The sequence below is a fragment of the Vidua macroura genome, chromosome 11, assembly GCF_024509145.1.
Source record: "Vidua macroura isolate BioBank_ID:100142 chromosome 11, ASM2450914v1, whole genome shotgun sequence".
NCBI classification, from domain to species: domain Eukaryota; kingdom Metazoa; phylum Chordata; class Aves; order Passeriformes; family Viduidae; genus Vidua; species Vidua macroura.
The window spans coordinates 18,591,304-18,618,604 of NC_071581.1; the positions used below are offsets into that span (position 1 = coordinate 18,591,304).

Consider the following 27,301-nt stretch of genomic DNA (forward strand, 5'->3'; position numbering starts at 1 on the left):
TTTATACCTTTTTTTGACTTGTATTGAAATGTTTTATATATGCTACACTAGTTTTGTACATTGCTCCCTTACTGTTTGTCTTGCTGAAATTTAGTCTGGAACAGTCTGTGTTGAGAGGCATGGTTAAGATAAAATAGAAGGTGATTATGTCAAAAGCCAGTATATTACAATTTTGTTGTAGGTTGCTGGGAATATAATGAACCAGCTTTATGCTATAGCAGTACTGAGTTCTTTTTCCCTGTGTCCTTCAAGTTGTTCTGATCTGGGTCCTGGGCTTTTGCCACTTTGGAAACAGAAGATAAGAAAATTAATTTTGATTCTGTTACCACAGGAGCTCAGCAGTAGTTTTATAGTGTTTTTTGCTGAAATATTGAAACTTTCCTGCTCTGATAAAAGTGTTCTAGAAGCAGGTATTTTTTGTCAGAGCTTACCTGCCCCCAAATTTATGCTATTTTTTATTAGCTTTATTAGTAGCAACATGAAGCTATGCAATGAGATTTATCAAAGAAGAAGGTTAGTCAGCAGCTTTGTGTACTAGGGTTTGTCTAGACAAGTTATATCTTGGTTTTGTGTTGATTTTGTTTGGATGTTTACCATAGCATATTATTTTTTTCAGCTGACTCTAAAGATGATACTGATAAATGGTTGTGTGGCTTGAATATCTTGTATCAAGAGGTCATGAGTGCTCCCACACCTTCAATCACAGAGAGGTACGTGGACATATTTTCACTTTGTGAGACTGGGAATTGAAAGAGGAAAATCTGAATGAAATTTTTAAGGTGCAACAGGTGGTGCTAAGAACACTTTTCAGTTAGTGTATGACACTGAAACCTCATATGGAAATTCTCAATGTCTATTTTGCTACATAGGTGCTCTGGAGTCACACTCTGCTTTATACGCTAATGCGAACTTGCAATTCACCTTGTTCTCTGCACCCAAAACAAAATCTCTTCATGAGGTCACAAGAGCAGCTGGTGTTTGTGTGTTGGCTTCTTGGGAAATTCAAAAGTCAGCCATATGAAGGTGAAACTGCACCTCTGTCCTTTAGAGGATGTTGTGTGTGAAACTGCTCAGGCTCAGATTGCCAGATCTGTGGACAAGGTTTCAGTAATGTTTCCGTACCCCATTGCTTTTCATCACTGCTGGCGTTTTTGTTTGTGGCCACTGCTGTTAGTGAGGATGCTCTGCTCCTTGACCACATTGTGGCTTTGACACTGGTGTAGTCAAGCAAGAATAATTCCTGTTGAGGCTCAAGATCAGCTTAGCAGTGCATTCATCTTTTAGATCAAAATTGTGTATGTATTTATTTACTATTGGTGCAACTAAAAGCATTTTACTGTGCATCTAATACTGGCATGCACTGTAATGAGAATTTTCTTTAAAATTCTCCAAACCCCTCTCCCTTCCCTCTAGGTTTTAATTTTTATGCATCTAACAGATATTTGAGCCAACAGCTCAAAGATAAATCTGGCAGAAATCATTGGTTTTATGGAGTTACTCCAGTTTAGATTAGCTAAGGTTTTGGCTCACTTCATCCTCTTACTTTTTTACAGCTTCTGGTTACTCATTCTTTTCTGTCCTGCCCACCCTTCCCCTTCCTGTGTTGTTTATGTGACTTTAAAATGCAGCAAAGCACATATTTACAAATGCGGTTAAAAAAACTGGCTGGATTCTTGAATGCTGCACTGGTAATGTTTTTGCTTTGCTAAAAGAGATGAATCTTAAGACCTTTAAGTATTTCTATTGAGTTTTGTCTATAGATTTTGAAATTTCATTGGCTGCATATGCTTTATAATTCTTAGATTTATTTTTTTTCCTCCCTCTTCTACAAGCTGGCTGAGAAAGCAGATCTATTCTGTTGATCAAACTAGAAAAAATAGGTAAGAAACTCTGTCTTTTTTTCAGATGTTTTTAGTGAATTTTTATTGCAGATTCTAATATGGAATGAAAAGAAATAAAGAATTCATTGTCCAAAATGTGGAGTATGAAATCCCTGAAAATGGCATTTGCCCTTGCTTTAGCATCTTGAATTTTGCCTTTTGCTAAATACCATGTGTTCATAGCATTCCCTCAGGTTTATGTACATGGTATAATGAGGAAACAAATTATGACAACTAGAATTAGCCTAGAATTACTTTGCCAAAATGAGCAAGGTGTTATTGTAGAGATTGAGCTTGGCTGGCAACTGCCTGGCCATGGGCTTGTCTCTGCCTTGTATTTGAACAGACCAAAGCCAAAGAATCACCTCTGACCTGATGTTTCTCATGTGAAAGAGGTCCCAGGGGTTCTGGCTCCCAGTGTGATGTGTGGCTTCATGTGTTCGGGTTTCAGTAGTTCCTTTCAGGTCCATGTGTGATGTGGCTTTGTAGCTTTTACACACAAAGGAGACTTTTTTAAAAAAACAAATTCAGCTGTACAGCTCTCCTTAGAGTTGCCAGAAATCATGTGACACTAAGAAGAATGTTAACTTTTCCTCCCTTCTGTGTTATCATTTCACCATGATTTTTCTCTTTGTCTGGAACATGCATTTTATTCTAAAGTACAAATCAGTGTAGAAAAGCTCATGCTTTTCCTCTTGTGTACACCTTTTCCCCAAAGCAAACTGCAGTGAGGTGTTTCATTGTGTGGCTGAGGCCGTGGTATTGCAGGAAATCACACCTTTGTGCAGACAGTCTGTGGCACCGTGCAGAGTGAGCTGAGACCCCATTTCAGAGCTGTTTCCTCAACTGGCCACAGTCCCATCCTGTACTGGATATTGACTTGTACCCCCTGATGCATTTTCAGAACTAACCCAGAAGTGGGGGTGTGTTGTTGGGGTTCACAAAGCAAAAGCAAATGTTAAGATGGAGAAGCTGTAGCTGACAGTAGGTGTCTGCTGAAGAGGTTTCATTTGTTGCTTTAGGATTGTTTTATTGCTACAAGGCAGCTTGGTTGGGACCAAGGAGACTTGCACTGTGGAGAGAGCAGGTTTTCCTTCTCTTTCTAGATTATTCATGCTTTTAGAAAAATTCAGGAAAGGAGTTTGGACTGAGATCTGTTGTGTTCAGAACTGTGGTTTTTAGGGAGGTTAATTGTAAAGGTTAGGCTACCAGGCAAGTCCTATTCCACAGGCTGAATTTTTTTCCAGTGGTAATGAAGTCCTAGCTCTTTGTTTTCTCTTGCCCTTGTCTGGCCAGAGGAAATTGCTTGTGCTTGGTGTTTAGTGTACAAATGGAGTGCTCGTTCTTACTTCTAATAGTGTTTTTTTTCCAGAGGTCTGGCGACGACGTGGAAAGCCAGGAATTTCCTGAGTTCTAATCTGGTTTGGGCATGGATTTTGGCTTAGGTCCTTCTTGCTTTGTCTCTTTCCCTCTTGCACAATGGAGATGAGAATATCTTACGGGGTAGCTGCTTGCATGGACAGTGTAGAATGGAAGTGTTACTTTCATCTGTGTGCAAATTGGTTTTGTTGCTTTCAAGCTACACTGTTCTGACCCTGTGTTTGCAGAAGTTTAATGGCTTCTAAATTGTCCTGAAGGCTGAGTCCCTCCATCTTGTTTTGTTGGGTGCTGTTGGTATTGCTTTAATATTTTGTGGGCTTCAGCAATAGGACCTACAGGTCTTGTACCTGTGCTCCCTTGACTTGCTGCCTTGCTGTTATCTAGAAAACTTTGGTTTTTGAGGTGTTGCTGGGATGTCACTGGGCATTCTGAAACTCTGTGAAAAGAATCACCAGGTCTGTGTAAATGGAACTGGAAGGGAAGACTTGGTTGGGAGAGGAGAATGAGATCATGTTGCAGAAGGGAAGAGTCTTGCTGCTGCAAATCAGCATTACCAGACTGAATAACATCTGGAGAAAAAGGTTAAAATGGTATTGAAAACTGGGCCTTTTTATTTTCTGTTTGAGCTCATCTGTTCAGTACAGCCTTTGCATGGTATTTTCTATGTCTGTAATCCAGTTTCAGTGGAAGAAAGGCTGCAGTTCATCTGACCATGTATAAACATCTACATTTGAGCTACATCTAGATCTGCTTAATTGCTGAGAGAGAAGTACATATCTATAAAGCATGGTTCTTTTAATTCCAAATTAATTGGAATGCCTGTTTCTCCATGTCTGCCTTGCTTCCATGTAGGTGTTAAGTTTATGTAAGTTTACAGGTATGTGAGATGAGCCTTACACAAAATGTTTCAATAGTCACATTTTTGTGTTGATAGAAAATATATGAGTAGCTGACTAGGCACAACACAACTGCGGTGATTTTGTTTTTTTTATTTCCTCTTTTTTTTCCTCCAGTATCAGTCTTAGAGAGCTGAAAAATGTCCTTCCCCAAGTAAACTTCAAAGTGAGCAGCATGAAGTATTTGAAGGATAAATTTGCGGTAATTACCTGATTACTTAAATGTGTTTGGTACTATCTGATAAGTATTGATGTTTCTTTTTAGGACTTCCTTTTTTTTTTTTTATTTATATCATGTATAGTTAAATAAGTTATACTGATTAATCTGTCAGCTTGGCATTGCCTGTGTCTGAGGGTATAAGAAAATACAGACATGAATTTTCCTTCTTTTCATTGTGTGGGTGACCAAAGCAACACTGGGTTTTGAGCTTCAGTACTGAGCAAGTACATAGAAAAGTATTTTATCTTTCTTTTTCTTCTGTATGAATTTCATCTTAATTTTTTTTCAATATGATCAAATAATAACTTCTCTCCAACTAATGCCAATATTAATAATTTTGAAGTCATTCCATTCCTACAGGAACCTTGAATATCCGCACCCTTTCCTGCTTTCCAGCTCTCCACCCTTAAAGCAGACATTCTTGCTTCTGCTGGCCCAGCTAACAATGACTAAATGAGGCTCTACTTTTCTTTTTGCTCATGGAAATGGAGTGAGGGTGCAAAATACAAGGCCAAAGATGGGGGCTAGGAGCATTATGTCACAAACCAACATCTGTTTTCTTGTTTGTATTCTTAAGAGCATAAATAAATTTTAAAAACCAAGTGGTTAAAAATAATAAAGTTGGAATAGAATAGAATGTGTGAGAGAATGCCAACTGGAGTAACTTGTTCACTGTGCAATGGCAGTTCAGGCAATTCTAAATTCACTGTGTGCTGTTTCTGTTGTAGGAAATAGGTGCTCACAAGGAAGAGCTTACTTTTGAACAGTTTCATTTGTTCTACAAGAAAATCATGTTTGAACAGCAGAAATTGGTAAGCTTTCCATAAATAGTCTTCATACTGTTCAGCTTCTGCATCAGAGCAGTGAGAGCTGGTTATCTTTTAGTTTGCTACTCATTTTCTTTTTTCCTCATTCTTGTACCAGAAAAAGAGTGAGTGCTGTACTCAATGTGTAGATAACAGATACTATCAGCAATTGGCCTAAGGAGATGAACAAGTCATTCATGTTGCTTCTTGTGTGTTGGTAGTAGAGACAGGCACAGACATTAGTAGGTTTTTAGGAGGAATTCTTTTTGTGAGTTTGTTCAGGATGCTAAATGTTTTTTCATTAGGTTTGGTTGGTATTTTTACTGGTAGAAGCAATTCTATATTTCAGATTACCAGCAGTGAGTCCATTACAGAACATGCATAAGACAGTCCTTGGGAGGCATAAATGCAGTGAAATTACATTTTAGCTAATTTAAGTGGGCAACTGCCTGACTACTGTGTCCTTGTATTTGCTGTACAGATTCATGAAGCGGGTGGAAACTGCATACTTTTAGTGACTCTGAAAGTTAGGAACCCTTTAAAACTGTGTGAAAACACATAATTTGAAATTACTTGCATGAATGTCTTTCTTGACTATGTGCTTATTGTGGATTCAACTTTAATTTTGCAGATGCTAAAGTAGATGCTTCGATAGTCAAAGTCAATGGTGATTTTCTGGCAGTACAGCTTGTGCTGTTTAAAAGTGATGCTGAAATCATGGTGAAGTGATAAAAAACCTAGATTAGCTGACAGGATTTTAGTTTTGGCCGTGAAAGTCCTGTTAATTAGCTTGAGCAGAAAACTGAAGAGTAAAACACACATCAAGGAGCCTCTCTGACTTCTTTAAGCTCCTGTTATTGCCCTGTGTGAATCACTGCAAAGAAATTTCTCAATTTGCTTACAAGTGCTTTGGGTCACTTGATAAGTTTCCTGCAATTTCTAACGATGCTGTGCCAAGCTAAAAACAATTTAGGTTTTATATACACTTGAATAAATGTGATGGATGATACTTAATTCCAGTTTTGCTGGGATATCAAACAGTAAAAGCTCCCCAGAAACTTGACTACTTGTATAAGGTGCTTTATCAAAGCAAGTATTTTGTCTGAGAATTGTGTTCACATTGAAAGGCCTGAAGTGCAGTTGCCAGCCTTGGCAGTATGTTTTTTCTTATACATTTAATTAAAAATGTGTCTTGCCAACTTGTGTGCAAGGTCTCTAGAGCAGACAGGCATTTATTTCCCCTTTCCAAACCAATGGACATTATTAGATGGACTTAGATAGAAAATTGGATATTATTTTATTATTTATGTTTTTTCCCTTTTTATGTTTATTTTTTGTTTGTTTGTTTTTTGTTTGTTTTAAGATTCTTGATGAATTCAGAAAGGATTCCTCTGTTTTCATTCTTGGGTGAGACTCTTCATTTGTATTATTTTCCCACATTTTCATATGGTTCTAGTGTTGCAGGATTGTTTTTTAATTATCTCACTGTTTTTTTTAATTTTTTGTTCTAATGTTTTAGTAAGTGAAAAGAAATCACGAATATTTTTACATTCAGAAAGGTGAATTTACATTGGAAGTAAGTCCTAGTGATTGCTTTTTACTTTCTGACTACAAAAATGGTATGGACTGAAGCTGCCTGTCTTCTGATTTCATAAAGAGCTGAACAGAGCTATAGAAGGACAATTTGATGCAGAAAGTTTTGCTTCAGTCTGGAGAGTGTGTGGTGCACAGGCTTTGCCTAGAGTTGAGCTGAATACTGGTAGTAATGGTTTCTGCATCTTCCACATGTTGTGTACAGCATGAAGAAGGTCCCAGGCATTGCTAACCCGTTGATTGTGGATTAAACTGGTTTATCTTAGTTTTGAATATGACATTAACAGATTAAGGAAGTAACTGTAATAGTCTGCTCTGAGTATACCGAGTATTTCCTTTGCTCTGCATCATGTAATAATTACACTGTGAGGCCACTTAAAAGCACAAATTTCTAAGCACTTTCCTGATACCAGATGCTGCTGTGATTGTGACTTATAGAAGGCACATCAGTGATACCACTTTTCCTTGGTGCAGCTGCACCTTGCCCCCTTTTTCAGAAGATTTTGGTCAATCTAAATATTATAAAGAAGGAATTGTGAAGTGTGGCTCTGTGATAATTTAAAAGGAGCTTTTCCATGTGTTTCAATTAAACTTACCAAAACTCTGGTCAAGTTAATGCAGCTCATTTGCTACAAAGCAATGACTGCAGGTTTGGTGCTTTTCCCAATGAACCCCTCTCAAAAGTACATCAGGAATCCAGGAGGCTCAAAATACAGGAATTGGATAATGCATGCCTAGTCTAAATCCCATTGAAATGATAAAAAGTCTCTTGCTGGTGGCAGCACCTTTATACTGTAAATCCAAGATACAAACCCATGTCATCTTCTGCTGTAACATCTGATTAACCTCTCTTATTTCTTTAGCTTCACTTTCCCTTTCTTTTTTTAAAGAAATACTGACCGCCCAGATGCTTCAGCAGTTCACCTTCATGACTTCCAGAGATTCCTGCTACATGAGCAGCAGGTGGGAAGGTTACAGAAATACTGAACTCTTTTCCTTGGAATCGTATCACAGAATTCTGTGCTCATTAAACAGAAATGTGAAGAGTCATAGAATATGATTGATTGCCACTGTAATACTCGGCCTTGGAAAGATTTCTCCTTTGTTGCCATTGAAGTCCACAAGAACCATTATTTTTCATTTATATAAAGCTTCTGAAGGTGCACCAGAGGACAAGAGGGAGGACAAAATAAATAAGGTTTTAACAAGCCTCCACTTAGTCATGTAGATAAACAGACAAGGTTAGAAGTAAATGCTGTGTGCAGTCAGAGATTAATGCCTGGTCTGGTCACTGCTGTCACCAGAGGGGCATTGGGGTAATGCCTTGGCCATGGCCCCATTTTTGCAGCTCTCACATTGCTGCCTGCCTCCATCCCATTCAAAGGTAATTTCCTATTGAATGGAGCCAGGTAGATGTCCCATGCCAGCAAGCAGATAAGGATGAGGGCAGGGATTGGAACTGTGTCTTCATGGATTTCTATGATGTTATTTAGCACAGACTCCATGTGAAAAAATGGTGCAGTATTTGCTAGGCACTGCTGAGGTCCAGGTTTGCAAATGTGATTAAAAGTGAGACCTACACTTCCTGTGTAAGCTTGGTACTTTCTTTTTCTCCCAATTTCACTCTTTTCAAAGGATGTTTTCTAAGGCACTTAGAAATGAGATTATAGTTGAGGCATGTCCAAGGAGGCCAACTTTTTTCTCCCTGTCAATGCACATATGTACTTACATAGTGTGTCTCTCTCTGTAGATCTCTCTGGTCCTTGTTTGATTTTTGTATTGAATAACACCACTTCTAAAGTATTTTTTTTACCATATTGCAATTATCTGAAGGAATCTTGGGCACAGGATCTCAGTAAAGTCAGAGAACGAATGACAAAGTTTATCGACGACACTATGAGAGAAACTGCTGAACCTTTCCTCTTTGTTGATGAGGTGAGATAATGGTGCTTTGTAGTAGTTCACACAGACTTCTTTCACAGAATTTTCACTGGGTGGTAGGACCTGTAGTCCTCTCTTGCTGCATTGCTGGGTTTCTTTTACTCTCATAGGGTAAAAATGTTTAAACTCAGTTTCTTTGTATTGTAGTTCCTTGCTTACCTATTTGCAAAAGAAAACAGTATTTGGGATGAGAAATATGATTCAATAGATGTACAGGACATGAATAATCCTTTGTCCCACTACTGGATTTCCTCCTCTCATAACACGTAAGTTACCAAAAGTCCTGTTGTCTATCCCGGTTCAAACAAATGTGGGAATGTGAGAGAGACAGTAAATTATGCCAGAAATGTGCTGTGTGGATGTGTGAAACCTTCCTACAGTGTGGTCTAAATGTGGCAAATGGAGTTTCTGTGATTGTTTTTTCCCCTTCTCATAAGGTCTTACAGGTTTTGAGATAGAACTCAGCTGCCAGAAAACCCAAGTCCTGGTAAAAAATATAAAGTATTGAGTTGAAACTGTTCTGAAAGCCACCCCTGCTTTCAAAAATTTAAGTTACTGAAGGGACTTCCTTTTTTTCCAAGCACCAACAGCCTAACTGAGCTCATGACAGAATTCATTAATTATACAAAGTATGTGATGATGAGTTTGAACTGTCTTTAAATGAAGGGGATTTGCTCATCTGGCACTGTAGTGGAAAAAAAGGTGTAAAGAGAGGGAGGAGAGATGAACAAATAAAATAATGCAGGGAATGCAATAAAGTGGGCATGGATATAGCATGCAGGTGTATTTTGAAGTATAAGGTGTGATATTACTCTGAATACCTCCCACATGCTCATGCATGAGCATGATGAGGTTTAGGTGGGTTTCAAAGCTCATTATTTGCTCTCAAGGATGTCAGGGTTGGTTGCTATTTAGATTGAGCCTTTAACCTGCTATAATTTGGTCCATTTAAAAACCTGATAGCATCAGGTTCAGCAAAGTCTGGTTCTTCCATCAGAATTAGACAACCCAAACCAAACTAACAACAAAATGACAACAGAAAAAAAAAAAAAATCAACATACATTGTCCATAACAGGAGGCAAAATGTCACCCAGTGAGTGAGTGAGAACTGCTTGAAATTGACTGTGTTTTTTTAACATTTCCTTTTGCTCCTTAGATACCTGACAGGAGACCAGCTTCGCAGTGAATCCTCCACAGAAGCTTACATCAGGTGCCTCAGGATGGGATGTCGATGTATTGAGTGTGAGTAAAGAGCTAGTGGAGTGGTTTGTAACATTTTGTCTGTACAAGTAGTTTCCTCTGTTTACCAAGAAAGAAAAAAGAACTGAAATCAAGAACTGTTTGCTTTCTGAATTTGAAGTTAGTCATATAAAAATCACTGATTCCTAAATTCTTTTTCTTATGTCTCACCAATGCCTCATTCACTTCCTCTGATTCTTGTTCCCAGGCAGTTTTAAGAGAGTCTTCCTAAATCTCCTCTCACTTTACACCAAAAATTCAATCCTGAATCTATATGACAGTTTAGGATTTAAGCTGAAGTACTTGTATAGCATAGATAGCTTATTTACCTTCATTGTAATACTGACAAGCCGAAGGCACAGAGATTTTTGTGATGTTGTGCCTTTTGTCATCCTGTTTAACTTGCTTGTAAATCAGTTAATGTCTTTGTTCTCCAGCAATTGTGTATCTGTCTTCAGCTTTGTGCTTGTGTTCTTTATTGAAAATTTTCACTTCAATTTCATGTTGTTTATTTGACTAATGCAAAATGTATCTCAAATTAGAGTTTCAGGGTTGAAATCAACAAAAGACAGAAGCTCTCAGCTTGTCACTTGTTGGAGTGTATTTATCCCTGGAAAATTACTGTAAAGTAGTAGATTGACACTATAGTTGCCTGAATCTCTTATTTACAGATTCCCACATAATAATGCTTTGGGAACATTTTGTAATGTATTTTATTTGTCTTGCTCTTACTTAAGTAAACTCAGTTTCCTCTGTGAGAGAATAAATTCATCTGATAGAATGTTTTATTAGAATATTAAGATCTGTGAATCATTATGTAGGACACTGAAGTTTTAGATGTATTCTTCTTACCAGAGTCATTTAAAGAGCTACCTTTTCTCTTGCTTTTTCCACTGCTTGTGTTTCCTAGTGGATTGCTGGGATGGTCCTGATGGGAAACCCATCATTTACCATGGATGGACACGGACAACAAAGATCAAATTCGATGATGTAGTGCAGGCAATCAAAGACCATGCCTTTGTTACATCTGAGTAAGCTTTGTTTTCCTTCAGCCTGTTTTCATATGCTTAGACCCTTCTGAACTGAATTTCTCAGTAATCTAGAGCAAAAAGTAATCAGAGAATAATGCATTCCAGTAGCCTTCATTATTGCCACATGTGGGTCTTTAATAGATGCTGTTTTGAGGAAGAGTCTCAGTGCATAACCTTTTGTTGCTAAGGAAGATAGTGAGTACCCTAAAGTGGTTTCCAGCTCCTTCTTTGGGTCTTCTTTGATTAAAATGAAACTTCAAATGCTTAATAATATGTCTTAAATCTTACAAAAAATAGCAAAATGGTACAATTGACAAATAATATGTCTGTCACGTGGTGTTTCTGTTGTAGGGAAGGTCTTAGCTGAAAAGATACAGAGCTCATACCTGAACTGGTAACATTGGCTTAGATCTGCATTTCAACCCTTCTTTAACTTGTGCTGAGATGTCCTTGACATGAAAAATATTACCCAGCAATTGGGAAAGAAATCAAGCTATCAGTGTCCTGTTTTTCCATGTTACCACTTGGTACCACTTGGACAGAGAGGCAGTATTTTCCCATCTGGATCAGTGTCTGCACAGGAACTTTGTGTTACTGACAACCATAATATGGGATGCATTATGGTTTCAGACTGTTCTCAGAGTACATGTGAAGGAAAACAGACATGATTTTGAGAAGAGGAGAAACAAATTCTCACCTAATGGTGCTTTAGCAGTGAAACTGTGCCCAAAGAGCTTGGAGGGAACCTTTGTCCTTGCAGATATTCAAATCTTGGCTGGATAAAGTTCTGAACAACCTGATCTAACCTAGGAATTGGGCCTTCCCAAAGAAGGGGTTTGGATTAGATGGGCCTTCACAGGTCCCTTCTGCCCTTGGCAACTCTGTGATTGCACATCTGTTGTTATTTGTTGTGTCTGTATCTTCCTTTTGTCTTCCTTGTTTCCTTTAAATATTTTTCTCTCATCTGGGGGCTGAGGGAGGGTGTTGTCTTCCTTGCCTTGCTAGCTGTAGCAAAAAGAAATTATCTTCATTCACCTTGGTTTTGTCCACCAAAGATACCCAGTCATTCTGTCAATTGAAGAGCACTGCAGTGTGGAGCAGCAGCGACACATGGCCAAAGTGTTCAAGGAGGTGTTTGGGGATCAGCTTTTGATGAAGCCTGTTGAAGCCAGTGCAGATCAGCTCCCATCGCCAACCCAGCTGAAAGAAAAAATCATCATCAAGGTAGGCTTGCTTTGTGTGCTGGGAGATAAAACAGGAGAACAAGAGCAGGGGCCTGAAATACTGTTCCTGACTTCACAGATTAGTTTCAAGAAACCCCTTGCTTGAAGTGTTGACTGGTTACATTTGCCAGTAATGTACAGTGTTCTGTAAAACTCTGTATTAAAGTGCTTCCTCTTGGTTTCCTTTGCAGTAAGTGTTGGCAGTTCAAGTGCCAGATCAAACGTCAGCTCTTTTCTAAAGGTCTTTGACCTCCTGAAATGTCACTGCTAAATTTCAGCAAGGGTTCACTGCTGCAGATGTTCATCACAGACATTTTACACCATGTGGCCTGCTTAAAAATGATAGAAGTATGTTCTTGAATAGGAAGATAGATCAGTATTGCTATTTTTTTTTCAAAGACTGCCTTTTGTTCAAGTGAAACCCAAAGCTCTTTTGGGTGCACACTGAAGTGGTAAGGATTGCACGAATTGATGAGTATTTGCTAACTCAGTGTGATTTAAATATGCAGTTTAGTGAGCCACTTGTGAAACACAGAGGCACTGCTCTGAGAAGGCAGTCCCTGTTAGTGTGGGATGTTGTGGGTAGTGCAGGTGTTTTATGAGCTCTGCTGTGCAGCAACAACACAACCAAAAGACTTCTCAGATTGAAACTGTGATAAACTTTTCAAATGGCAAAATTTGGTGAAGAATCTCAAGGCTGCTTGTGATCTCTGTAGTAAAATAACAATTACTTTTGTCCATGCTTCTGTTTTCTTGCTCTTGTAACAGTAGTGCATCCCATGTATTAGACATCTGAATGGAAGAAATTAGGGTAGATAGGTATAAGAATATGCTCTTGAATGTAAGATTGGAAATAACAGAGCTCCCCTATAAGGTGGAAAGCTTCTGTGCTTAAGTTTTTGGGGATGTTTTTTGTTCTCTCCAGACTGTCTGTTGTTTCTGTGCAGAGCAGAGAGGGGACTTGCAATAGGCACATGATTAATAATAATGTGACATATCTGATTTAAAGGGAATTACAAACTATTATGAGTGTGCACAGGAGAACATCCATATCACTCTGTGCTGTCTAAAAGAGCATTGACGAGTCTTTAAATAGATCAGCACCTGCCAGTGAGTCACTTGTGTTGTTTGGCTTTTGTTTAGAAAATGTTGTCAGTAAACAGTCAGAGGCAACACCTACTTCACTGGCCTGTGGGATTTTTCATACAGGCCTGTCAAACTGAAATCAGCCAAGAGTAGGCTGTGCAGAACTGAACATGGTTGAGGTCTGGTATGAGATGATTAATCCCATCATTAACTGCAATTAAGTAATTTATATTGCCTGTAGCCCCTTGAGACGCTTTTGTGAAAACTCTAAAGAAAGTTGAACTTGACCCCTTTTTTTCATAAGGGATTTCCCTTGTACTCATTTTTCTTGTAAAAGGGTGAATTCCTCATTCATTTTAATTCCTTATCTTTTCCTTTTGTTTTTTGTTCCTTATGTTCTACTTTCTGCAAAAGGATTCTTGTTTATCCTTACTTCTTGGTATGTGTCACTTCATGTTTTCTGTTCTCCAAAGAATGGTGAGATCTTATCAAACTACTTGTTTCTTCACTGCTTCAATGATACCTCTGCTAGTTTTTTTTAACCTTTATTAATGGGATCTAAATTTTAAAGAAGGAAGTTCCAGCCCTGTTGTTCCTTGTGGAACAGCTGCTGTTATGATAATGATAGAAGGTGGCTGTGCAATGGATACTTCCAGTAACTCTGAATGTGCTGAAAGAGTATGACCAATTTTATGTGTGATTATCTCTGAGTGTATGAATGTTGATTTTATTTTCTGGTTTTTAAGCACAAAAAACTGGGGCCAAAGGGAGACATTGATGTGAACTTGGAAGAAAAGAAAGAAGAAAAGAAGCAACAAGGAGAACTTTACATGTGGGATACAATAGAACAGGTATTATTTCTATGACATCTGCTACAGGTTGTTAATCAGTTCTGTAATACTGAAAATTTACATGAATTTCCTTAATCTTTTTGTAAGTAATATTGTCAATTGAACAGGTGTGGATGAGGGGAAGAAAGTCTTCTTTTTTTTTTATTGTTGCACCCTGTTTTGAGATTGTGGTGAGAGTGGTTAGGGAGTTTCCCTCTGTTAATGGTTTTAATATCTCCCAACTTCCAGAAATGGACTCGGCACTACTGCGCTATTGCTGATGAAAAGCTTTCATTCAGTGATGATATAGAACAGAGTGCTGATGAAGATTCATTCAAGGTGATGGCTGTGTTTTATTGTTTAAGCATATTCTTTTTATTATTTCAGATTATTTCAATGTCTACAGATGTCTGTTTTTTATGATGATGAAATTTTAGAGATTCTGAATTAGATAACAAGTGTGGGGATAAAAAAAACTATAAAAGGGTCTTTGCCAAGGTCAGCTCCAGTTGACCTTATTTTTAATAAAATAACTTTTTCCCTTGGTTAGCGGAGGGCTTGCAAAGAAGAGTACAAGGACAATGGATATAACTTCAGTACTTCTATGCTAATGCTGATGTGTGTACTAAGTCTTTTAAGTATTACTGCTCTTCTCAAACTAAGCAGAATGAACTAATGTGTATTGTGCTACTAGTGTGTTACTTGGCTGTTGTGGATGCAGGCTAATTATAAAGGTGATTGGCTGGAGAGCTCAGGCCTAGGAGGAAATGAAATCCTGAAGTAGTAGATTGTTATATACCACCCATAACAAGTACTTAGTTTCAAAGTGATAAAATTAGAAATATGCTGTAAAAAATTCTTATTCTCTGGTCTAGGATTTGAAACAAACTGAACTGCACTTAAAAGAGAAATGGTTCCATGGGAAAATGAAAGGAGGGAGAACAACTGCTGAGAAACTGCTCCAGGAATATTGTGCTGAAATGGGTGGCAAAGATGGGACATTCCTGGTTAGGGAAAGTGAAGCTTTCCCTGATGACTACACCTTGTCATTCTGGTATGGTCATTGTCATACAAATTTAATGGGGGATTTGTTTGTCTGGGTTTGGTGGGTTTTTTTTACTTCTGGTTGGAACATTACGAGGAATAGTGTCAGATAGATTTCTAACCTAGAGAGCTGTCAGACCAGATTTTGCGGAATAAGTTTATCCCAGATTTTAAACTACTGTCTGTTGAAAATTACTGTTTTTGGCCCTGTAACTTCCCTTGTCAGAATGTTTGTTACTTGTTACTTTGGCTATTTTATGAGATGACACAGATTTCTTGCCTCTTCACAAGCTCCCCGAGTAGTTGACCAGGAATGGGTGGGGAAATGCTTTGAAAAAAGAAAATCTCTTACAAACCCTGTGTTTCCCTTATGCCCCCTCTACTCCTTCAGGAGGTCAGGCAGAGTCCAGCACTGCCGGATCCGTTCCACCAGTGATGGGGACACTGTGAAATACTACCTGACAGACAACCTCACCTTTGACAGCATCTACGATCTCATCCAACACTACAAGGAGGCCCACCTGCGATGTGCTGAGTTTGAGCTGCGCCTCAGTGATGCTGTGCCCAACCCCAGCCCTCATGAGACCAAAGAGTATGTATAGAAGCCAAGCACTGCTCTCACGTCAGTGTCCTTGCCTTGCTTTAGGTGGGATTTTTGCATAGAAAATTCCCTGGATTCAGGAGCACACTTCAGTGTTGCTTGTCTGTGGAAATTTGAGGAATAGGGTTTTGAAAGATGCTGAGGGAGAACACTGACTTTGAGAACCTGGTACGACAAAGAGTGGTCACTGAGAAAGCAAATTTCCTAGCAGCAACTGGAAGATCACTGAGAACTGTAATGCTGTGGAAATGTGCCAGTTCTTCCTTTGTCTGTGCAGTGTTTTACAACACCCAGTGGATTGGGTTGGATCTTCAGTAGTTGGCTGTGGTTTGGCAACTAAATGGTCATGGTCGGTGCCATCTGGAAGCTCTGTTACTGGGGCAGTGAGCCCAAACAGCTACATTTGCCTAACCCCATCCTCCACCTCACCCTGTCAGAGCTGGTTAGGCTGACTTCACCCCGTGTGATAGGAACTAAGCATGGTGTTTATTTCCAGCTGGTAATTGTCTGCCATAGATCCTGGGCAGAGCTTGCTCTTGTTTTTTTGGCAGAACATTGTTATCGCCGCCCTTTGTTCTGTTTTCTTTGCAGTGGGCAAAAGTAATTCTTTGCATGTAAAATACTAATCAGTGACTTCAAAATTCTTTTTTTTTTGCCCCCCTGGGATCTGGGAGTCACTGACCACCCATAGATAACTTTGGAGGCTAGTGACATGTGAAGGAGAATTTAAGGGTTAGGCTTTCCTGCCTTTCTGCATAAGCTGGAGATACATTGCCACTATAAGTGGCCACAGCTTCACTGAAGGCACATTGGATCCAAGACAGGTCCATCCCTATGTTGAAAGATAAAATCAAGCTCTGAAATAAAAATACAAATCCCTTGTGTCTTTCTTTTGTCTGTGTTCAGGCTTTATCTTAAATCTACTCTGTCAAAATGGAATAAATACTGAAAACCGAATGGCAGACTAAAAGCAGGATGCAGTGCCTTTGTTTCAGGAACAAATGCAGATTTATGTTTTATGATTTCAGAAAGACAAGGTGTTCTGATATATTCTTGATGCTTTCATCCAAAATAAACTGCTGTCTTACAATGTTTTGTAATAAACTGCTGTCATAGGTGCCAAGGTAGGGAAAATCTAATGCATAACTTTCCTTAGAATGTTTGAAACTCTGTTGTTAATAATGCTCTCTGTTATTCTCCAATAATGACATTTGACAAGCCTTGTAATGCTTTGCCCATTCTGGTTTTTCACTGTTGCAGTTGGTACTATAACAACTTGAGTCGGGGTGAGGCAGAAGACATGCTCATGCGAATTCCTCGGGATGGAGCCTTTCTCATTAGAAAGAGAGATGAACCTGATTCTTTTGCCATGACTTTCAGGTAAGAAAAGACAGACAGGATTACCTTGCCTAGCAGCCCAACAATATTCAGTTTTTTCTTTAAAAAAAAATGGTCTTTTTAGAGTCATGCTTTTCTTGCTTTTAAACTTTGTATAATCAGCGTGGTTGATTTGTGCAGTAGGTCCATGTATGAGAGTGTGTGCAAGAGTTAATTTGTGACTGGCCTGAACCATTATGCTTTTATAAAGATTGTTTGAGCACCAGCTGTCCCCTTCCTCCCATACAGAACTATGGGTGGCCCTTCTTTCATTCCCTGACACTCCTTGCTGAAGAGTGTTGTTTTGAAGTTTCCTTCAAAACTGCAGTGCAGGTGCAGGTTCATCAATGATTCTATGTCCTTATCCCCTAAAAATCGTGACTGGTCAAAAAACTGAAATGTTAAAGTGAAATTGTTGGTTCCTCTTGCCAGGGAAAATATTTTGAACAGTTTTGTGGTTCTTGTAAAAGCATAAATGAAATATATAGAATTGTGATGTTCTGCATCATGCCTTCAGATCAAACTGTGCTTCTCTGAAAATGCAGTTTAGCAAAATATAAGGTGGCTTACTTAGGTGCCTTATTGTGTATTGAAGTTGTTCAAAATTCCCCAGTCTCCTGTGTACTTCAGGGTGAAATTTTCTGCTGTTACCAAGGTGGACATTGAAGTAACTGGAACTGCAGCATCTCAATAAAACCGTTTCACACCAGGGAAAACAAGGAGTACCAAAACTTCAGCAGCTTGAAAAGGGTGTAAAGGTCTTTTTGGATGGGATGGTTGTCAATGGATTGTTTTACTGCATTTATCAATGCAAACACAAACCTTGTGTTCAAGCTCAAGAGATAATTTTTCTTTAAAAACTGATTTCCATAACTATCAAAATAATTACAATAACCATAATAATTGAATAAAAGAGGCTTTGCTGGAGAGAGAAGTCATTTCACTTGATGAAGGTGCACAAAGCAGCTGTGGTGCAGTTCAGAGCCCTGGTGCCACCTTTCCCAGCTGTGCCCTTGTTCCGCAGGGCGGAGGGGAAGGTGAAGCACTTCCGGATCCAGCAGGAGGGGCGGCACTTCGTGCTGGGAACCTCGGCCTACTTTGAGAGCTTGGTGGAGCTGGTGACCTACTACGAGAAGCACCCGCTGTACAGGAAGATGAAGCTGCGCTACCCCGTGACGGAGGAGCTGCTGAAGCGCTACAGCACGGTACTGGCACCGCCTGGGATGGACTGGGCTGGGCTCTGGCTCTGGTACAGGATCTCCAGGGGAGGTTAAGCAGGTCACTTCCTATGAAATCGAGATGGCGATACTGACTTCTCCCACAAAGGTGTGAAGAATAGCTTCATCTTTGATTAAAAGCCAACTCTTGCCCTCCTCATGATTTGATTAGAGAAGTGGCACTGTGTACTGGGGGTCGTTGCACTACTCAAATGGGTTTTTGATAATAGCCTTGCCTACTGTTGGCCCTGTCTCCTATTGCTGAAGTGGGCATTGATCTTAAAATGATCATGCAGATGCCAGTTGCTACGTGCTTCAGAAAAAAGGAAATATTCTGCTGTGCCTCTCACTCTGGACGTTTCAGGAACGGTGTCCCACTGCCTTCTGTGGTAAAAGGTACCTCTGAAAGCTCACTCTGAGATAAGCATGAGGAAATCTCCCCAGGAGACTTGTCTCTAGCCACTGACTAAACAAGGAGCCTAGATAATTAACTGAGGATAAAGGGCTATTTTCAGGATGGATGTGTTTCATTTGGAGGGAGCTTTGCTTTGGAAAGCCTGAGGTGCTGTCTTCACTTTTCAAGTATATGTCTTTTAGAAGCTGTAGGAAACTACATCTGGCAGGTCTGCGGAAATCAAAACCTGGGGATTTTGTTTTTTCTGGGGAGACTAAAAGAGGCTGAAAATACTTTAGACCTCAGGATTTTTTATAATGTTGCCTACAGCAAAAGTTCTGTATCTTAGGAGTGGGTTCAAATGGAATCACAAGGAGAGGATAAAATGAAAAATATGACTCTGTATATTGTTGTAGGGTTATCTAATTGTGAAACCAATACTGGTACTAAAGTACTGTAACACAGAAATCATAACTGCAGGTATTTCTTTTCTGGTTGCACATAGAAGAGTACTCACAATCAAAAAACCTTTTGACTGATTAAGAGATACCTTTATGAGGTATTGCTGTTTCATTGGGTTTTACTGTTCATTAAACTGAGTCATAGACAGATTAAATAGCACATCTTCAGTTATTTTCAACTGTAGAAGTGGGCAAAACAGAGGTGTCTGGCTTCCCTTTTCTTCTCTTGGCCTATGTGCTTTCAAAAAGGTGGTTTCAGAAATAAATGTTCTATAAACGTGACGTACTTTTATAAATTTTTGATTCCTGAAATGTGATTATTTCTTCTTCCTTGTTTTTAGGAAAAAGATATTAATTCCCTCTATGAAGTCAGGATGTATGTGGAGCCCAGTGAAATCACCCCCACAGTGGTATGCTTTAAGACAGATGTTCACACTTACTGTAGACTTCTGAAAATTAGACTTGTTGGTTTCCTGTTGGCAGTAATGAAAAGAATTGAAAGCATCAGGCTGTTTGGTTTAGTTGGGACTGGACAACAGAAATTTAAAGGGTGTGACCTTTCTCTAGCTTCTTGTTAAAATTTGTACCTGCACATTTTATTGTGTGCAAATCCTGTAATGATTCATTCAGATTGGGAATTTGGGCACTTTCTGCTCTTGGGTCTGTGGAGGTGATTTGGTTTGTGGGCCCCCAAATTAAATGCCTGTGAGAGGGTTCAATTTGAGAAGGCCACATCTTCATGGAAAGAAGGTTGAAACATGAAAATTTCTCTGTGTGGGTGTCTGTGCACTCTTGTTCCATTAGCAAACATCTTCTGCATGTACAAGTAAGTGCAGAGTTTATTCATGTGCTTTCTATAAAAATTTGGTGCCTTTGGTCTATTAATGAATCATTAGAGTTTTTATCCTTTATATACTGTTTCAAAAACAAGTGTCCCAGCAAACATTACTTACCTGTAATTCTTCCTAGTGCCTGCCTACTTGTAAGTTCTCATGAAAATCACCTGCTTGTGAATTTTATGACTAATTCTTTTTAGTCTTTTTTTGCCAGTGAATTTGCATTGCTGCTGAACCATTTGGGTATTAGTAAATTCAAGATAAAGGTTTAGCTCATCCTGCTGAAACTGCATATCTTCCTAAAGGAAATGTGGCCAGCAGGATTGCTGATGTGGTTTTGAAGTGGAGGCACATAAGCCTGAAAACTTCAACATGTTATAAAAATAGAGGATTTATATTTCACTTTGGGTTTTAAAAAATATTTTGGTTTTATGCATCCTACATCAATTATATTGCAGCACCCAAGAAAGATTTTTTTTTTCCTTTTTCTTGAGGAGTACCAAAGTAGCATCACTTACTTCCACCAATAGATGTCACTCGGGAACTTCAATATTTTGTTTTCTAAGCTTCATAACAACAACAAAAAAATCCAATGTGCCCTATTTTTTTTTTGTTTTAAGATTGCATTATTGATTATTTTATGACCTGTCCCCCCAGATGACCCCTTTGCTCTGTTTCTCTTAAAGCCTCAGAGAACAGTGAAAGCCTTGTATGACTACAGAGCCAAAAGGAGTGATGAATTGAGCTTCTCTCGAGGAGCTTTAATTCATAATGTCACAAAGGAAACTGGAGGCTGGTAAGGACAAAGATTCCTCTTGGGAGGACTTCTGGTGACTTATTAGATGGAGGAAAAAATAAGCTTTGAGTAATAGTTTTTAAAAACTGCCTGCTGTCTGATTGCTGCTTATTAACTGTGTCCTTAGGAATCTTTATGCCAGCATATAAAAAAAAAAAAAACCCAAACCCAAAATCCCCTCATCTTCAATTCTCCTTTCACACCTTTTTCATTTTTCTATCCCACAGTAATAACCTTAGCCTGCAGAACCTCCACAGCCTGGTATATCCCATATTTTTCCCTTAATACATCCCTCCTTCCTGAGCATTTGTGTGTTCTGGGAAGTCATTGCAATCATTGCTCTTCTTCTGTCCTTGCTCTACTAAGCATTGCTCAGGAATCAAACTCACCCTTTTTAGTGTTCCGTACAGTCTCCTTTCATAACAGGTTCTCTTTTTTAGCTGGCTTGTAAATTGCTTGGAAAGCTTGGGAATCTAATGTTTCCCTGTAGTTTCTACAGGGTAATCAACCACATAATAGTATTTTTAGTACTGGAGGGGGAAAAAGCCTCTTAAGTCATTAATTGCAGTTTACAGTAACTGTAATCCCTCTGAAATCATCTGTTACTACAGTTAATGATTGCTTTGTTAGAGCTCTTAGCTACTTCATCATTTATAGTTTTGGTGATAGGCAGCTAGACAATCTAGTATGGGGTATTAATGACCAATTTCTTGGGGATTATTGGTTCATTAATGGCCTTTTGAAGCTCTTTATCTTTTTTTTTTTCATTCTCTCTACTTGTCTGTTTAAATTCAGGTGGAAGGGCGATTATGGAGAAAAAGTCCAACATTATTTTCCATCTAATTATGTTGAAGATCTGTCATCTGATAACTCTGCTGAGCTTGAAAATCAGGTGAGGGTTATGATTTGTCTGCTACATTTCCTTGGCTACCTACTGAAGTGGACGTCTGGTTTATACACTCACAATTCCATGTGCTGTGTTTGAGAGAGCAGAATAGAGGGATTAATGCATTTTTCATTGTTCTCTGCTGCTGAATATTTTTGTCAGGACATCCCTTGCTGAAAGCTTTTTAAGGAGATAGAATATCTTGAGTTGGAAGGGACCTCCACATATCTATGATTTTATGATAGCTAAGTTGGTGAGACTTCAGGAGATTCTGGTTGTTTCCTGCTAATAAAAATCATAAACAGGTTAGATTTTTCATAGTTTGTCTAAACAATAACATGCCTGAAACTTAACTAGTTTTCCTGTATAATCACTGTCTTAATATTTACAAATAAGAAAATTATATGTCCAAACACATCTTGCTAGTTTTTTTTACTCTCCATTATCAAGTTTTTATGCATAAACCAATCCTGTTTGTCAGAAGAATCTAAAAAATCTAGTCCTGTGTCTTGGACAAACAGCTTTTGAACAAAAGAAAATAAGTAATAAGTTTTGACATCTTTGAATTTCAAAAGTAAAACATTGAATTCTTATGTTTCTTCTGAAGCACTTCCAATGATTTTCCAGAAGTCTTTGGAGAAAACCACAAGTATTACATTTCCTCCCCCCTGGTTATTGTAATCTTAAGCAGACTTGAAATATGAACAGTTATGTCAGGACAGAAGCTACTACAAAGTAGTCTTGTTTTGACTTCTCTCACTGAAGAGATTCTTGTGTGTCTTTTAGGTATGAAAACAGGCTTTTAAACATTATAGTGAGCATGCTTTCAGTAAAGCTGAGATTAAATTTAATGGTGCACATTTTTTATTTGTTCATGTTCTGTGCACATTCACTCAAGAGATTTAGGGTCAGATTTAACTCCTGTTTTTCAGATCATTGAGGACAACCCACTGGGCTCTCTGTGTCGTGGCATCCTGGTGCTCAACACGTACAACGTTGGTGTGTATTTTCTGATGCTTACATATGGACTCCTGACCTTTCTCTATTGAGTAGACTCCTTTGTATTTAGCAGGAGAGATTTAAAAAAAATCTAATCCAACCCCTCAAACACCTACTTGTATTAATATAGCTAGCAGAATTAATTTGTTGAAACTTCATAACGCTAAATGTTGCAATAAATCAACAATGACACCTTAGAAAAAGAGCTGTTGGATTTCAGTATAAATTTCTTGCTATGCTATTACCTAACAGTGAAAATGCCACAAGGAAAACACAAAAAGCCTTTTGTCTTCATTCTGGAACCTAAGAATCCAGAAGATCCATGTGTTGAGTTTGCAACTGATAAAGTAGAAGAACTCTTTGAATGGTACCAAAGTATCCGTGAGATCACCTGGAAAACAGCAGAAGAGGTATTGCTGCAAATTTATCTGCTGTTGTTTTAATAATGAACTGCTATAAATTTACAATAGCTTTTGTCTTTTGCTGCCGTGTGCTGCCAAATGTTGCTCTCACATGATCCTTCACCCTCTTGCATATTGCTGTTTGCTCATTTTATTGATGCTGTGCATCTTGTTCCATAACCTCTCTGGGGAATAGTACATGAATTAGCATTTTGTGTAAATTGATGTTAACAGGAGTTTTCCAGCAGAGTACTGTCTGTATTGCACCCTGCCCCTCAGTGAAGTGTGCTTGGTAGGCCAGAGTGAATACCACAATAATTTTCCATCTGGTCACACTGGTTCATCCCAGTGTTAAGCAGCAGAAGCTCTGATATCAGACTGTTCTTTTCAGAGCTGTGAATCTACCAGTAAGGGTGTGTGAAATCTGAGCTGCCATTCCCTAAACTCTTCTTATTCTCTTTGCTAACTCTGTTTTCCAGTGAATGCAGTGGCACTGATGGACAATTGTTTGGCTGATACTTTATTTGTAACTAATAAGTACATTCTGGATTTCCCTGTTCTTCAATAGTAGTATTTCCAAGTACTTGCCTAAAGATTCAAGGATTCTGCCTAAGTTTAGCTTCTATGTCCCTCTACTGCTACTTAAAGATACTCTTCAGGACTTGCTTTTCCTGTTATGATGTACTAATTTACCTCCCTGTAATCTTTTCTAGTATTTAAGAAGTTTCTGACTTGACCAAAAAGTCCTTACTTTGTCTGTGCTCAAGGATACTCTTTTTTTTTTTGTTGCTTTTATTCACCTTTTATTGTTAAGTGGGTGATATGGTTGATGGAAAATGTGTTTCAGGCTCATGCTGTTTATCTGTCATATGGAGTGGAAGTGCTCTGAGGGTTGTCCTGATCCTATTTATAGCAGACAAGTTGATATCTCAAGCAGGGGACTGTAAATGCAGCAAGGGGAGAAGCAACAGGAGCTGTTGACCTATTGTTGGGGGAGGAGAGATATAGTTCTTGTGCCAGGCTTTCATTTAGAAGTAAAAATGAGAAAAAGAGAAACATGACCTAAAAGAAGTGTCTCCAAATTGAATGTTTTTTATGCTACAACAATGACTCTTCAGGAGCCTGGTAGCTTTTTCTCTCTCCGTACAGTTGGAGAAGTATTAAACAGTCTGTGTTCAAAGATGCTTTAAAACTCATTTCTGTCAGTTGGGAGGCTTTTCTCACAGCATGGCCTCTACAAAGTTCACATGACAGACTGACTGCTGCATGGGGAGGGGATGAAGATGAGGAAAGGCCCTTGTTGCCAGTACAGTTAAGAGGCTGAATTTTGGGGAAGGAAAAAGCACAGTGAGTTAAGACTATGCTGCAGTGTGATACAGGGGGATTTTTAAAGGAGTTTGGTTTTGGACAATGTCTGTTATGCACAAAAAATAAAGCTAAGCTTCATGTCTCTTGTAATCTCTGCTCAGTATTGACACTTGCCATGCTCCCTGGGGTGGCTGTTCCTTGCTCTCTTCCTTGGTTATCTCTAGAGGGTTCTGGCTGGAAATGAGCCTATGCCACCAGAAAGTGTTGAGCAATGTCTGGGAACTGTGGTGGATTACTAAGTACAATGAGGTTTGTGCAGCTTTTTCCCAAGGTTATTTCCAAGTCTAAACACTGTATTCCTCTTTTTTTCTTTTTCTTTGATTTCAGTGTATAATCTCTGGTTCAGTGAGATATTCTGGAAACCTGTGGCTCGCTGGTTCTGATTTTCATTCCTTTTATGTGTGTCGTGTTGAGGGAATTCTTTTGGAAGGCTTCCTGATTGCTGCTGCTTCATGATCTTTTGTGCCAAAGCTAATCACTGTTCAGTATAGGACTCTTCTAACATATTTTATCCTGTAGCTGCTTCTTATGCCTGAAAAACCTCCAGCCCAAATGTCTCCACTCAGGACATGTCTTGCTGCTTTTAGCAGTTCTCAGTCTCTGCTGGCAGGGAACACTGCTCAGCTTCCACAGAGCAGGTGCTTGCAAACGTGGAAATAGAGAGAGCAGGTTGGATGCTGGGGATTTAACAAGCTTGCACATGATTTTCCATACAGAACATGATGGGTTTGGTGCACAAATAGAAAACGACATAGGAACGATGCTCAGAGGGTTTGAATTTCACTGTTTGGGAGTTACTAACAAGATTCAAGTTCTGCCAAGGATTATAAATAGATACAGAAACACTTTACTACCCTTTGCATTTCTTCTGCATACATTTGCATTTATATGAGGTATAGGGTTAAGAATGTAACTAAAATTGGGTTGAGTGGAGCCACATTAAAAGAAAAAAAAATGTTGCCAGGATTCTGAGCATGACTGATCAGGGAAGAGCTGAAACCCTTGCTTACAAAACAACACCTTTCTCCCCATCAAAAAAAACCCCTAAGAGTACATCCCCAGCTAAACCTCACCATTTTGTTATTACCTGTTCTCTGAGCTGGGTCTGAAAGTGCAGTACATCTGTGCAAGTGTCTAAGGTATCAGATAGGAATCTGGGCACCAACGAAGGCATTCATTAGAGTGCACCCTGGAGCTACTGTGCCATAATACTCAGTGTTCCTAGAATCTAAAACTTTGTTATGTTTTCCAGGAGAACAGGAGGAAATACTGGGAAAAGAATCAGTTAATTGCTATTGAATTATCTGATCTGGTAATCTACTGCAAGCCAACAAGCAAAACCAAGGACAATTTAGGTATTGCCTTTAATATTACATCTGATTTTTACCCTTTCTACTATCTTTACAGATGTTAGCTGGGATTTTAGGTCTGAAGATAAAATCTGTCCTACTGGAAAACAAAGCTCTGCTTCACCCAGGCAGTTTTCAATAGCACTTTGAAATTGTACAGCAGGGAACTTGGTGCTGTTCATCTATCACAAAAGAACTGTCACAAATTTTAATTAGTTAACTAGAGACACACTCTCAGATGTATATTCCATGGGGAAGCTCACTAGTTATGTGTCAATTGACTTTTTTGAGATTAAAAACTCTGGCTGAACACTTGTGATTTGTTTGTAAAAAACCTTCATAAATAGGTTTACTATGCATTTGTAAATTTTACTGTAAGAACATGTTTGCCAGGACTAAGCTGTTGGAATGATGTATGGCTTCATAATATAATTGGGCCTGTGTAAGTGCAGCTGTGGATTCTGACACTGAAATATGTACTTTTTTATTCCAGTTTTTTGTCATTGCTGCTGGAGAAGCCAGTAAATGTGCCCTTTTTCTTTAAGTTTCTTTGCAAATGTTTTTAATAAGCTGTCACTTCATTTAAGACATTATAATTATAGTCATTTTTGAGGCATTGGCTAACCCTGGCTCACCCTTTCTTCTCCCCGTTTAGACCCAGGAAAAGATGTCTCATTTAAATATGTGTTATAGTGATCAGAAGTACATTATTAGCAATGATGAGATGAGAACATGACTGCAGGCTCTTATCTGCCCTTCTGTAAAGCATGTGGCAAGAAGGCAATTTTAACTTTCAGGCATGATTTTCAATCACTTTGCCGTGACTGCCTGAAAAGAGTGCCAATTCCTGCATTAAAGGACAAGGCAAAACAAAGTAAAACAAAATGTTGGTGAAAATGCAGTATAAATGTCAACTTCTTTCTTCCTTTGGTAACTACTCTTTTTCCTCCTCCCCCTGTGTAGACAATCCTGATTTCAGAGAAATCCGTTCTTTTGTGGAAACCAAGGCAGAGAGCATCGTTAGGCAAAAGCCAGTGGAGTTGTTGAAGTACAACCTGAAGGGTCTGACTCGTGTCTACCCCAAAGGACAGAGGGTTGACTCATCCAACTATGACCCCTTTCGCCTCTGGCTTTGTGGCTCCCAGATGGTGGCTCTGAACTTCCAAACTCCAGGTAATCTTCCCTTTGAAAAAGAATCTAATCCACCTTCTGTTTCACTGTAAATGAGCCCCTTTATGGCCCTTCTGCCTTTCTAATCACCATCCTAATTATTTTAACTTCTCTGCAAGAAGTGGTGTTTGAAGTTTGCTTTTTCATGTGTGGGTTGCCATCCAGAGCCGGGCCCCAGAAATAGGTCTCCAAAAGCCCTGTCTCTGAGCCTAACTGCCCCCAAGCCCTAAAAGATTTATTTCACTTTGATCTCTTTGTATTAAGCAAGCAGACATA

At 38.9% G+C, this 27,301-nt stretch overlaps 1 protein-coding gene across 1 annotated transcript in view; it reads left to right on the forward strand.

Annotated features, from left to right (window-relative positions):
- The window catches only part of PLCG2 (phospholipase C gamma 2), a 51,632-nt gene that overhangs the window by 14,064 nt on the left and 10,267 nt on the right, over nucleotides 1-27,301 (forward strand). Inside the window, exons 3-26 of the mRNA XM_053987201.1 lie at nucleotides 617-710; nucleotides 1,833-1,880; nucleotides 4,274-4,358; nucleotides 5,105-5,188; nucleotides 6,546-6,589; nucleotides 7,666-7,738; nucleotides 8,609-8,710; nucleotides 8,864-8,982; nucleotides 9,874-9,959; nucleotides 10,867-10,987; nucleotides 12,043-12,211; nucleotides 14,043-14,147; nucleotides 14,376-14,465; nucleotides 15,002-15,180; nucleotides 15,562-15,762; nucleotides 17,032-17,151; nucleotides 18,173-18,353; nucleotides 19,562-19,630; nucleotides 20,743-20,852; nucleotides 21,648-21,744; nucleotides 22,671-22,737; nucleotides 22,990-23,147; nucleotides 25,759-25,861; nucleotides 26,819-27,028. Of these exons, the coding sequence (XP_053843176.1) occupies nucleotides 617-710; nucleotides 1,833-1,880; nucleotides 4,274-4,358; nucleotides 5,105-5,188; nucleotides 6,546-6,589; nucleotides 7,666-7,738; nucleotides 8,609-8,710; nucleotides 8,864-8,982; nucleotides 9,874-9,959; nucleotides 10,867-10,987; nucleotides 12,043-12,211; nucleotides 14,043-14,147; nucleotides 14,376-14,465; nucleotides 15,002-15,180; nucleotides 15,562-15,762; nucleotides 17,032-17,151; nucleotides 18,173-18,353; nucleotides 19,562-19,630; nucleotides 20,743-20,852; nucleotides 21,648-21,744; nucleotides 22,671-22,737; nucleotides 22,990-23,147; nucleotides 25,759-25,861; nucleotides 26,819-27,028 (2,715 nt within the window). The remainder of the gene's footprint in view (nucleotides 1-616; nucleotides 711-1,832; nucleotides 1,881-4,273; nucleotides 4,359-5,104; nucleotides 5,189-6,545; nucleotides 6,590-7,665; nucleotides 7,739-8,608; nucleotides 8,711-8,863; nucleotides 8,983-9,873; nucleotides 9,960-10,866; nucleotides 10,988-12,042; nucleotides 12,212-14,042; nucleotides 14,148-14,375; nucleotides 14,466-15,001; nucleotides 15,181-15,561; nucleotides 15,763-17,031; nucleotides 17,152-18,172; nucleotides 18,354-19,561; nucleotides 19,631-20,742; nucleotides 20,853-21,647; nucleotides 21,745-22,670; nucleotides 22,738-22,989; nucleotides 23,148-25,758; nucleotides 25,862-26,818; nucleotides 27,029-27,301) is intronic.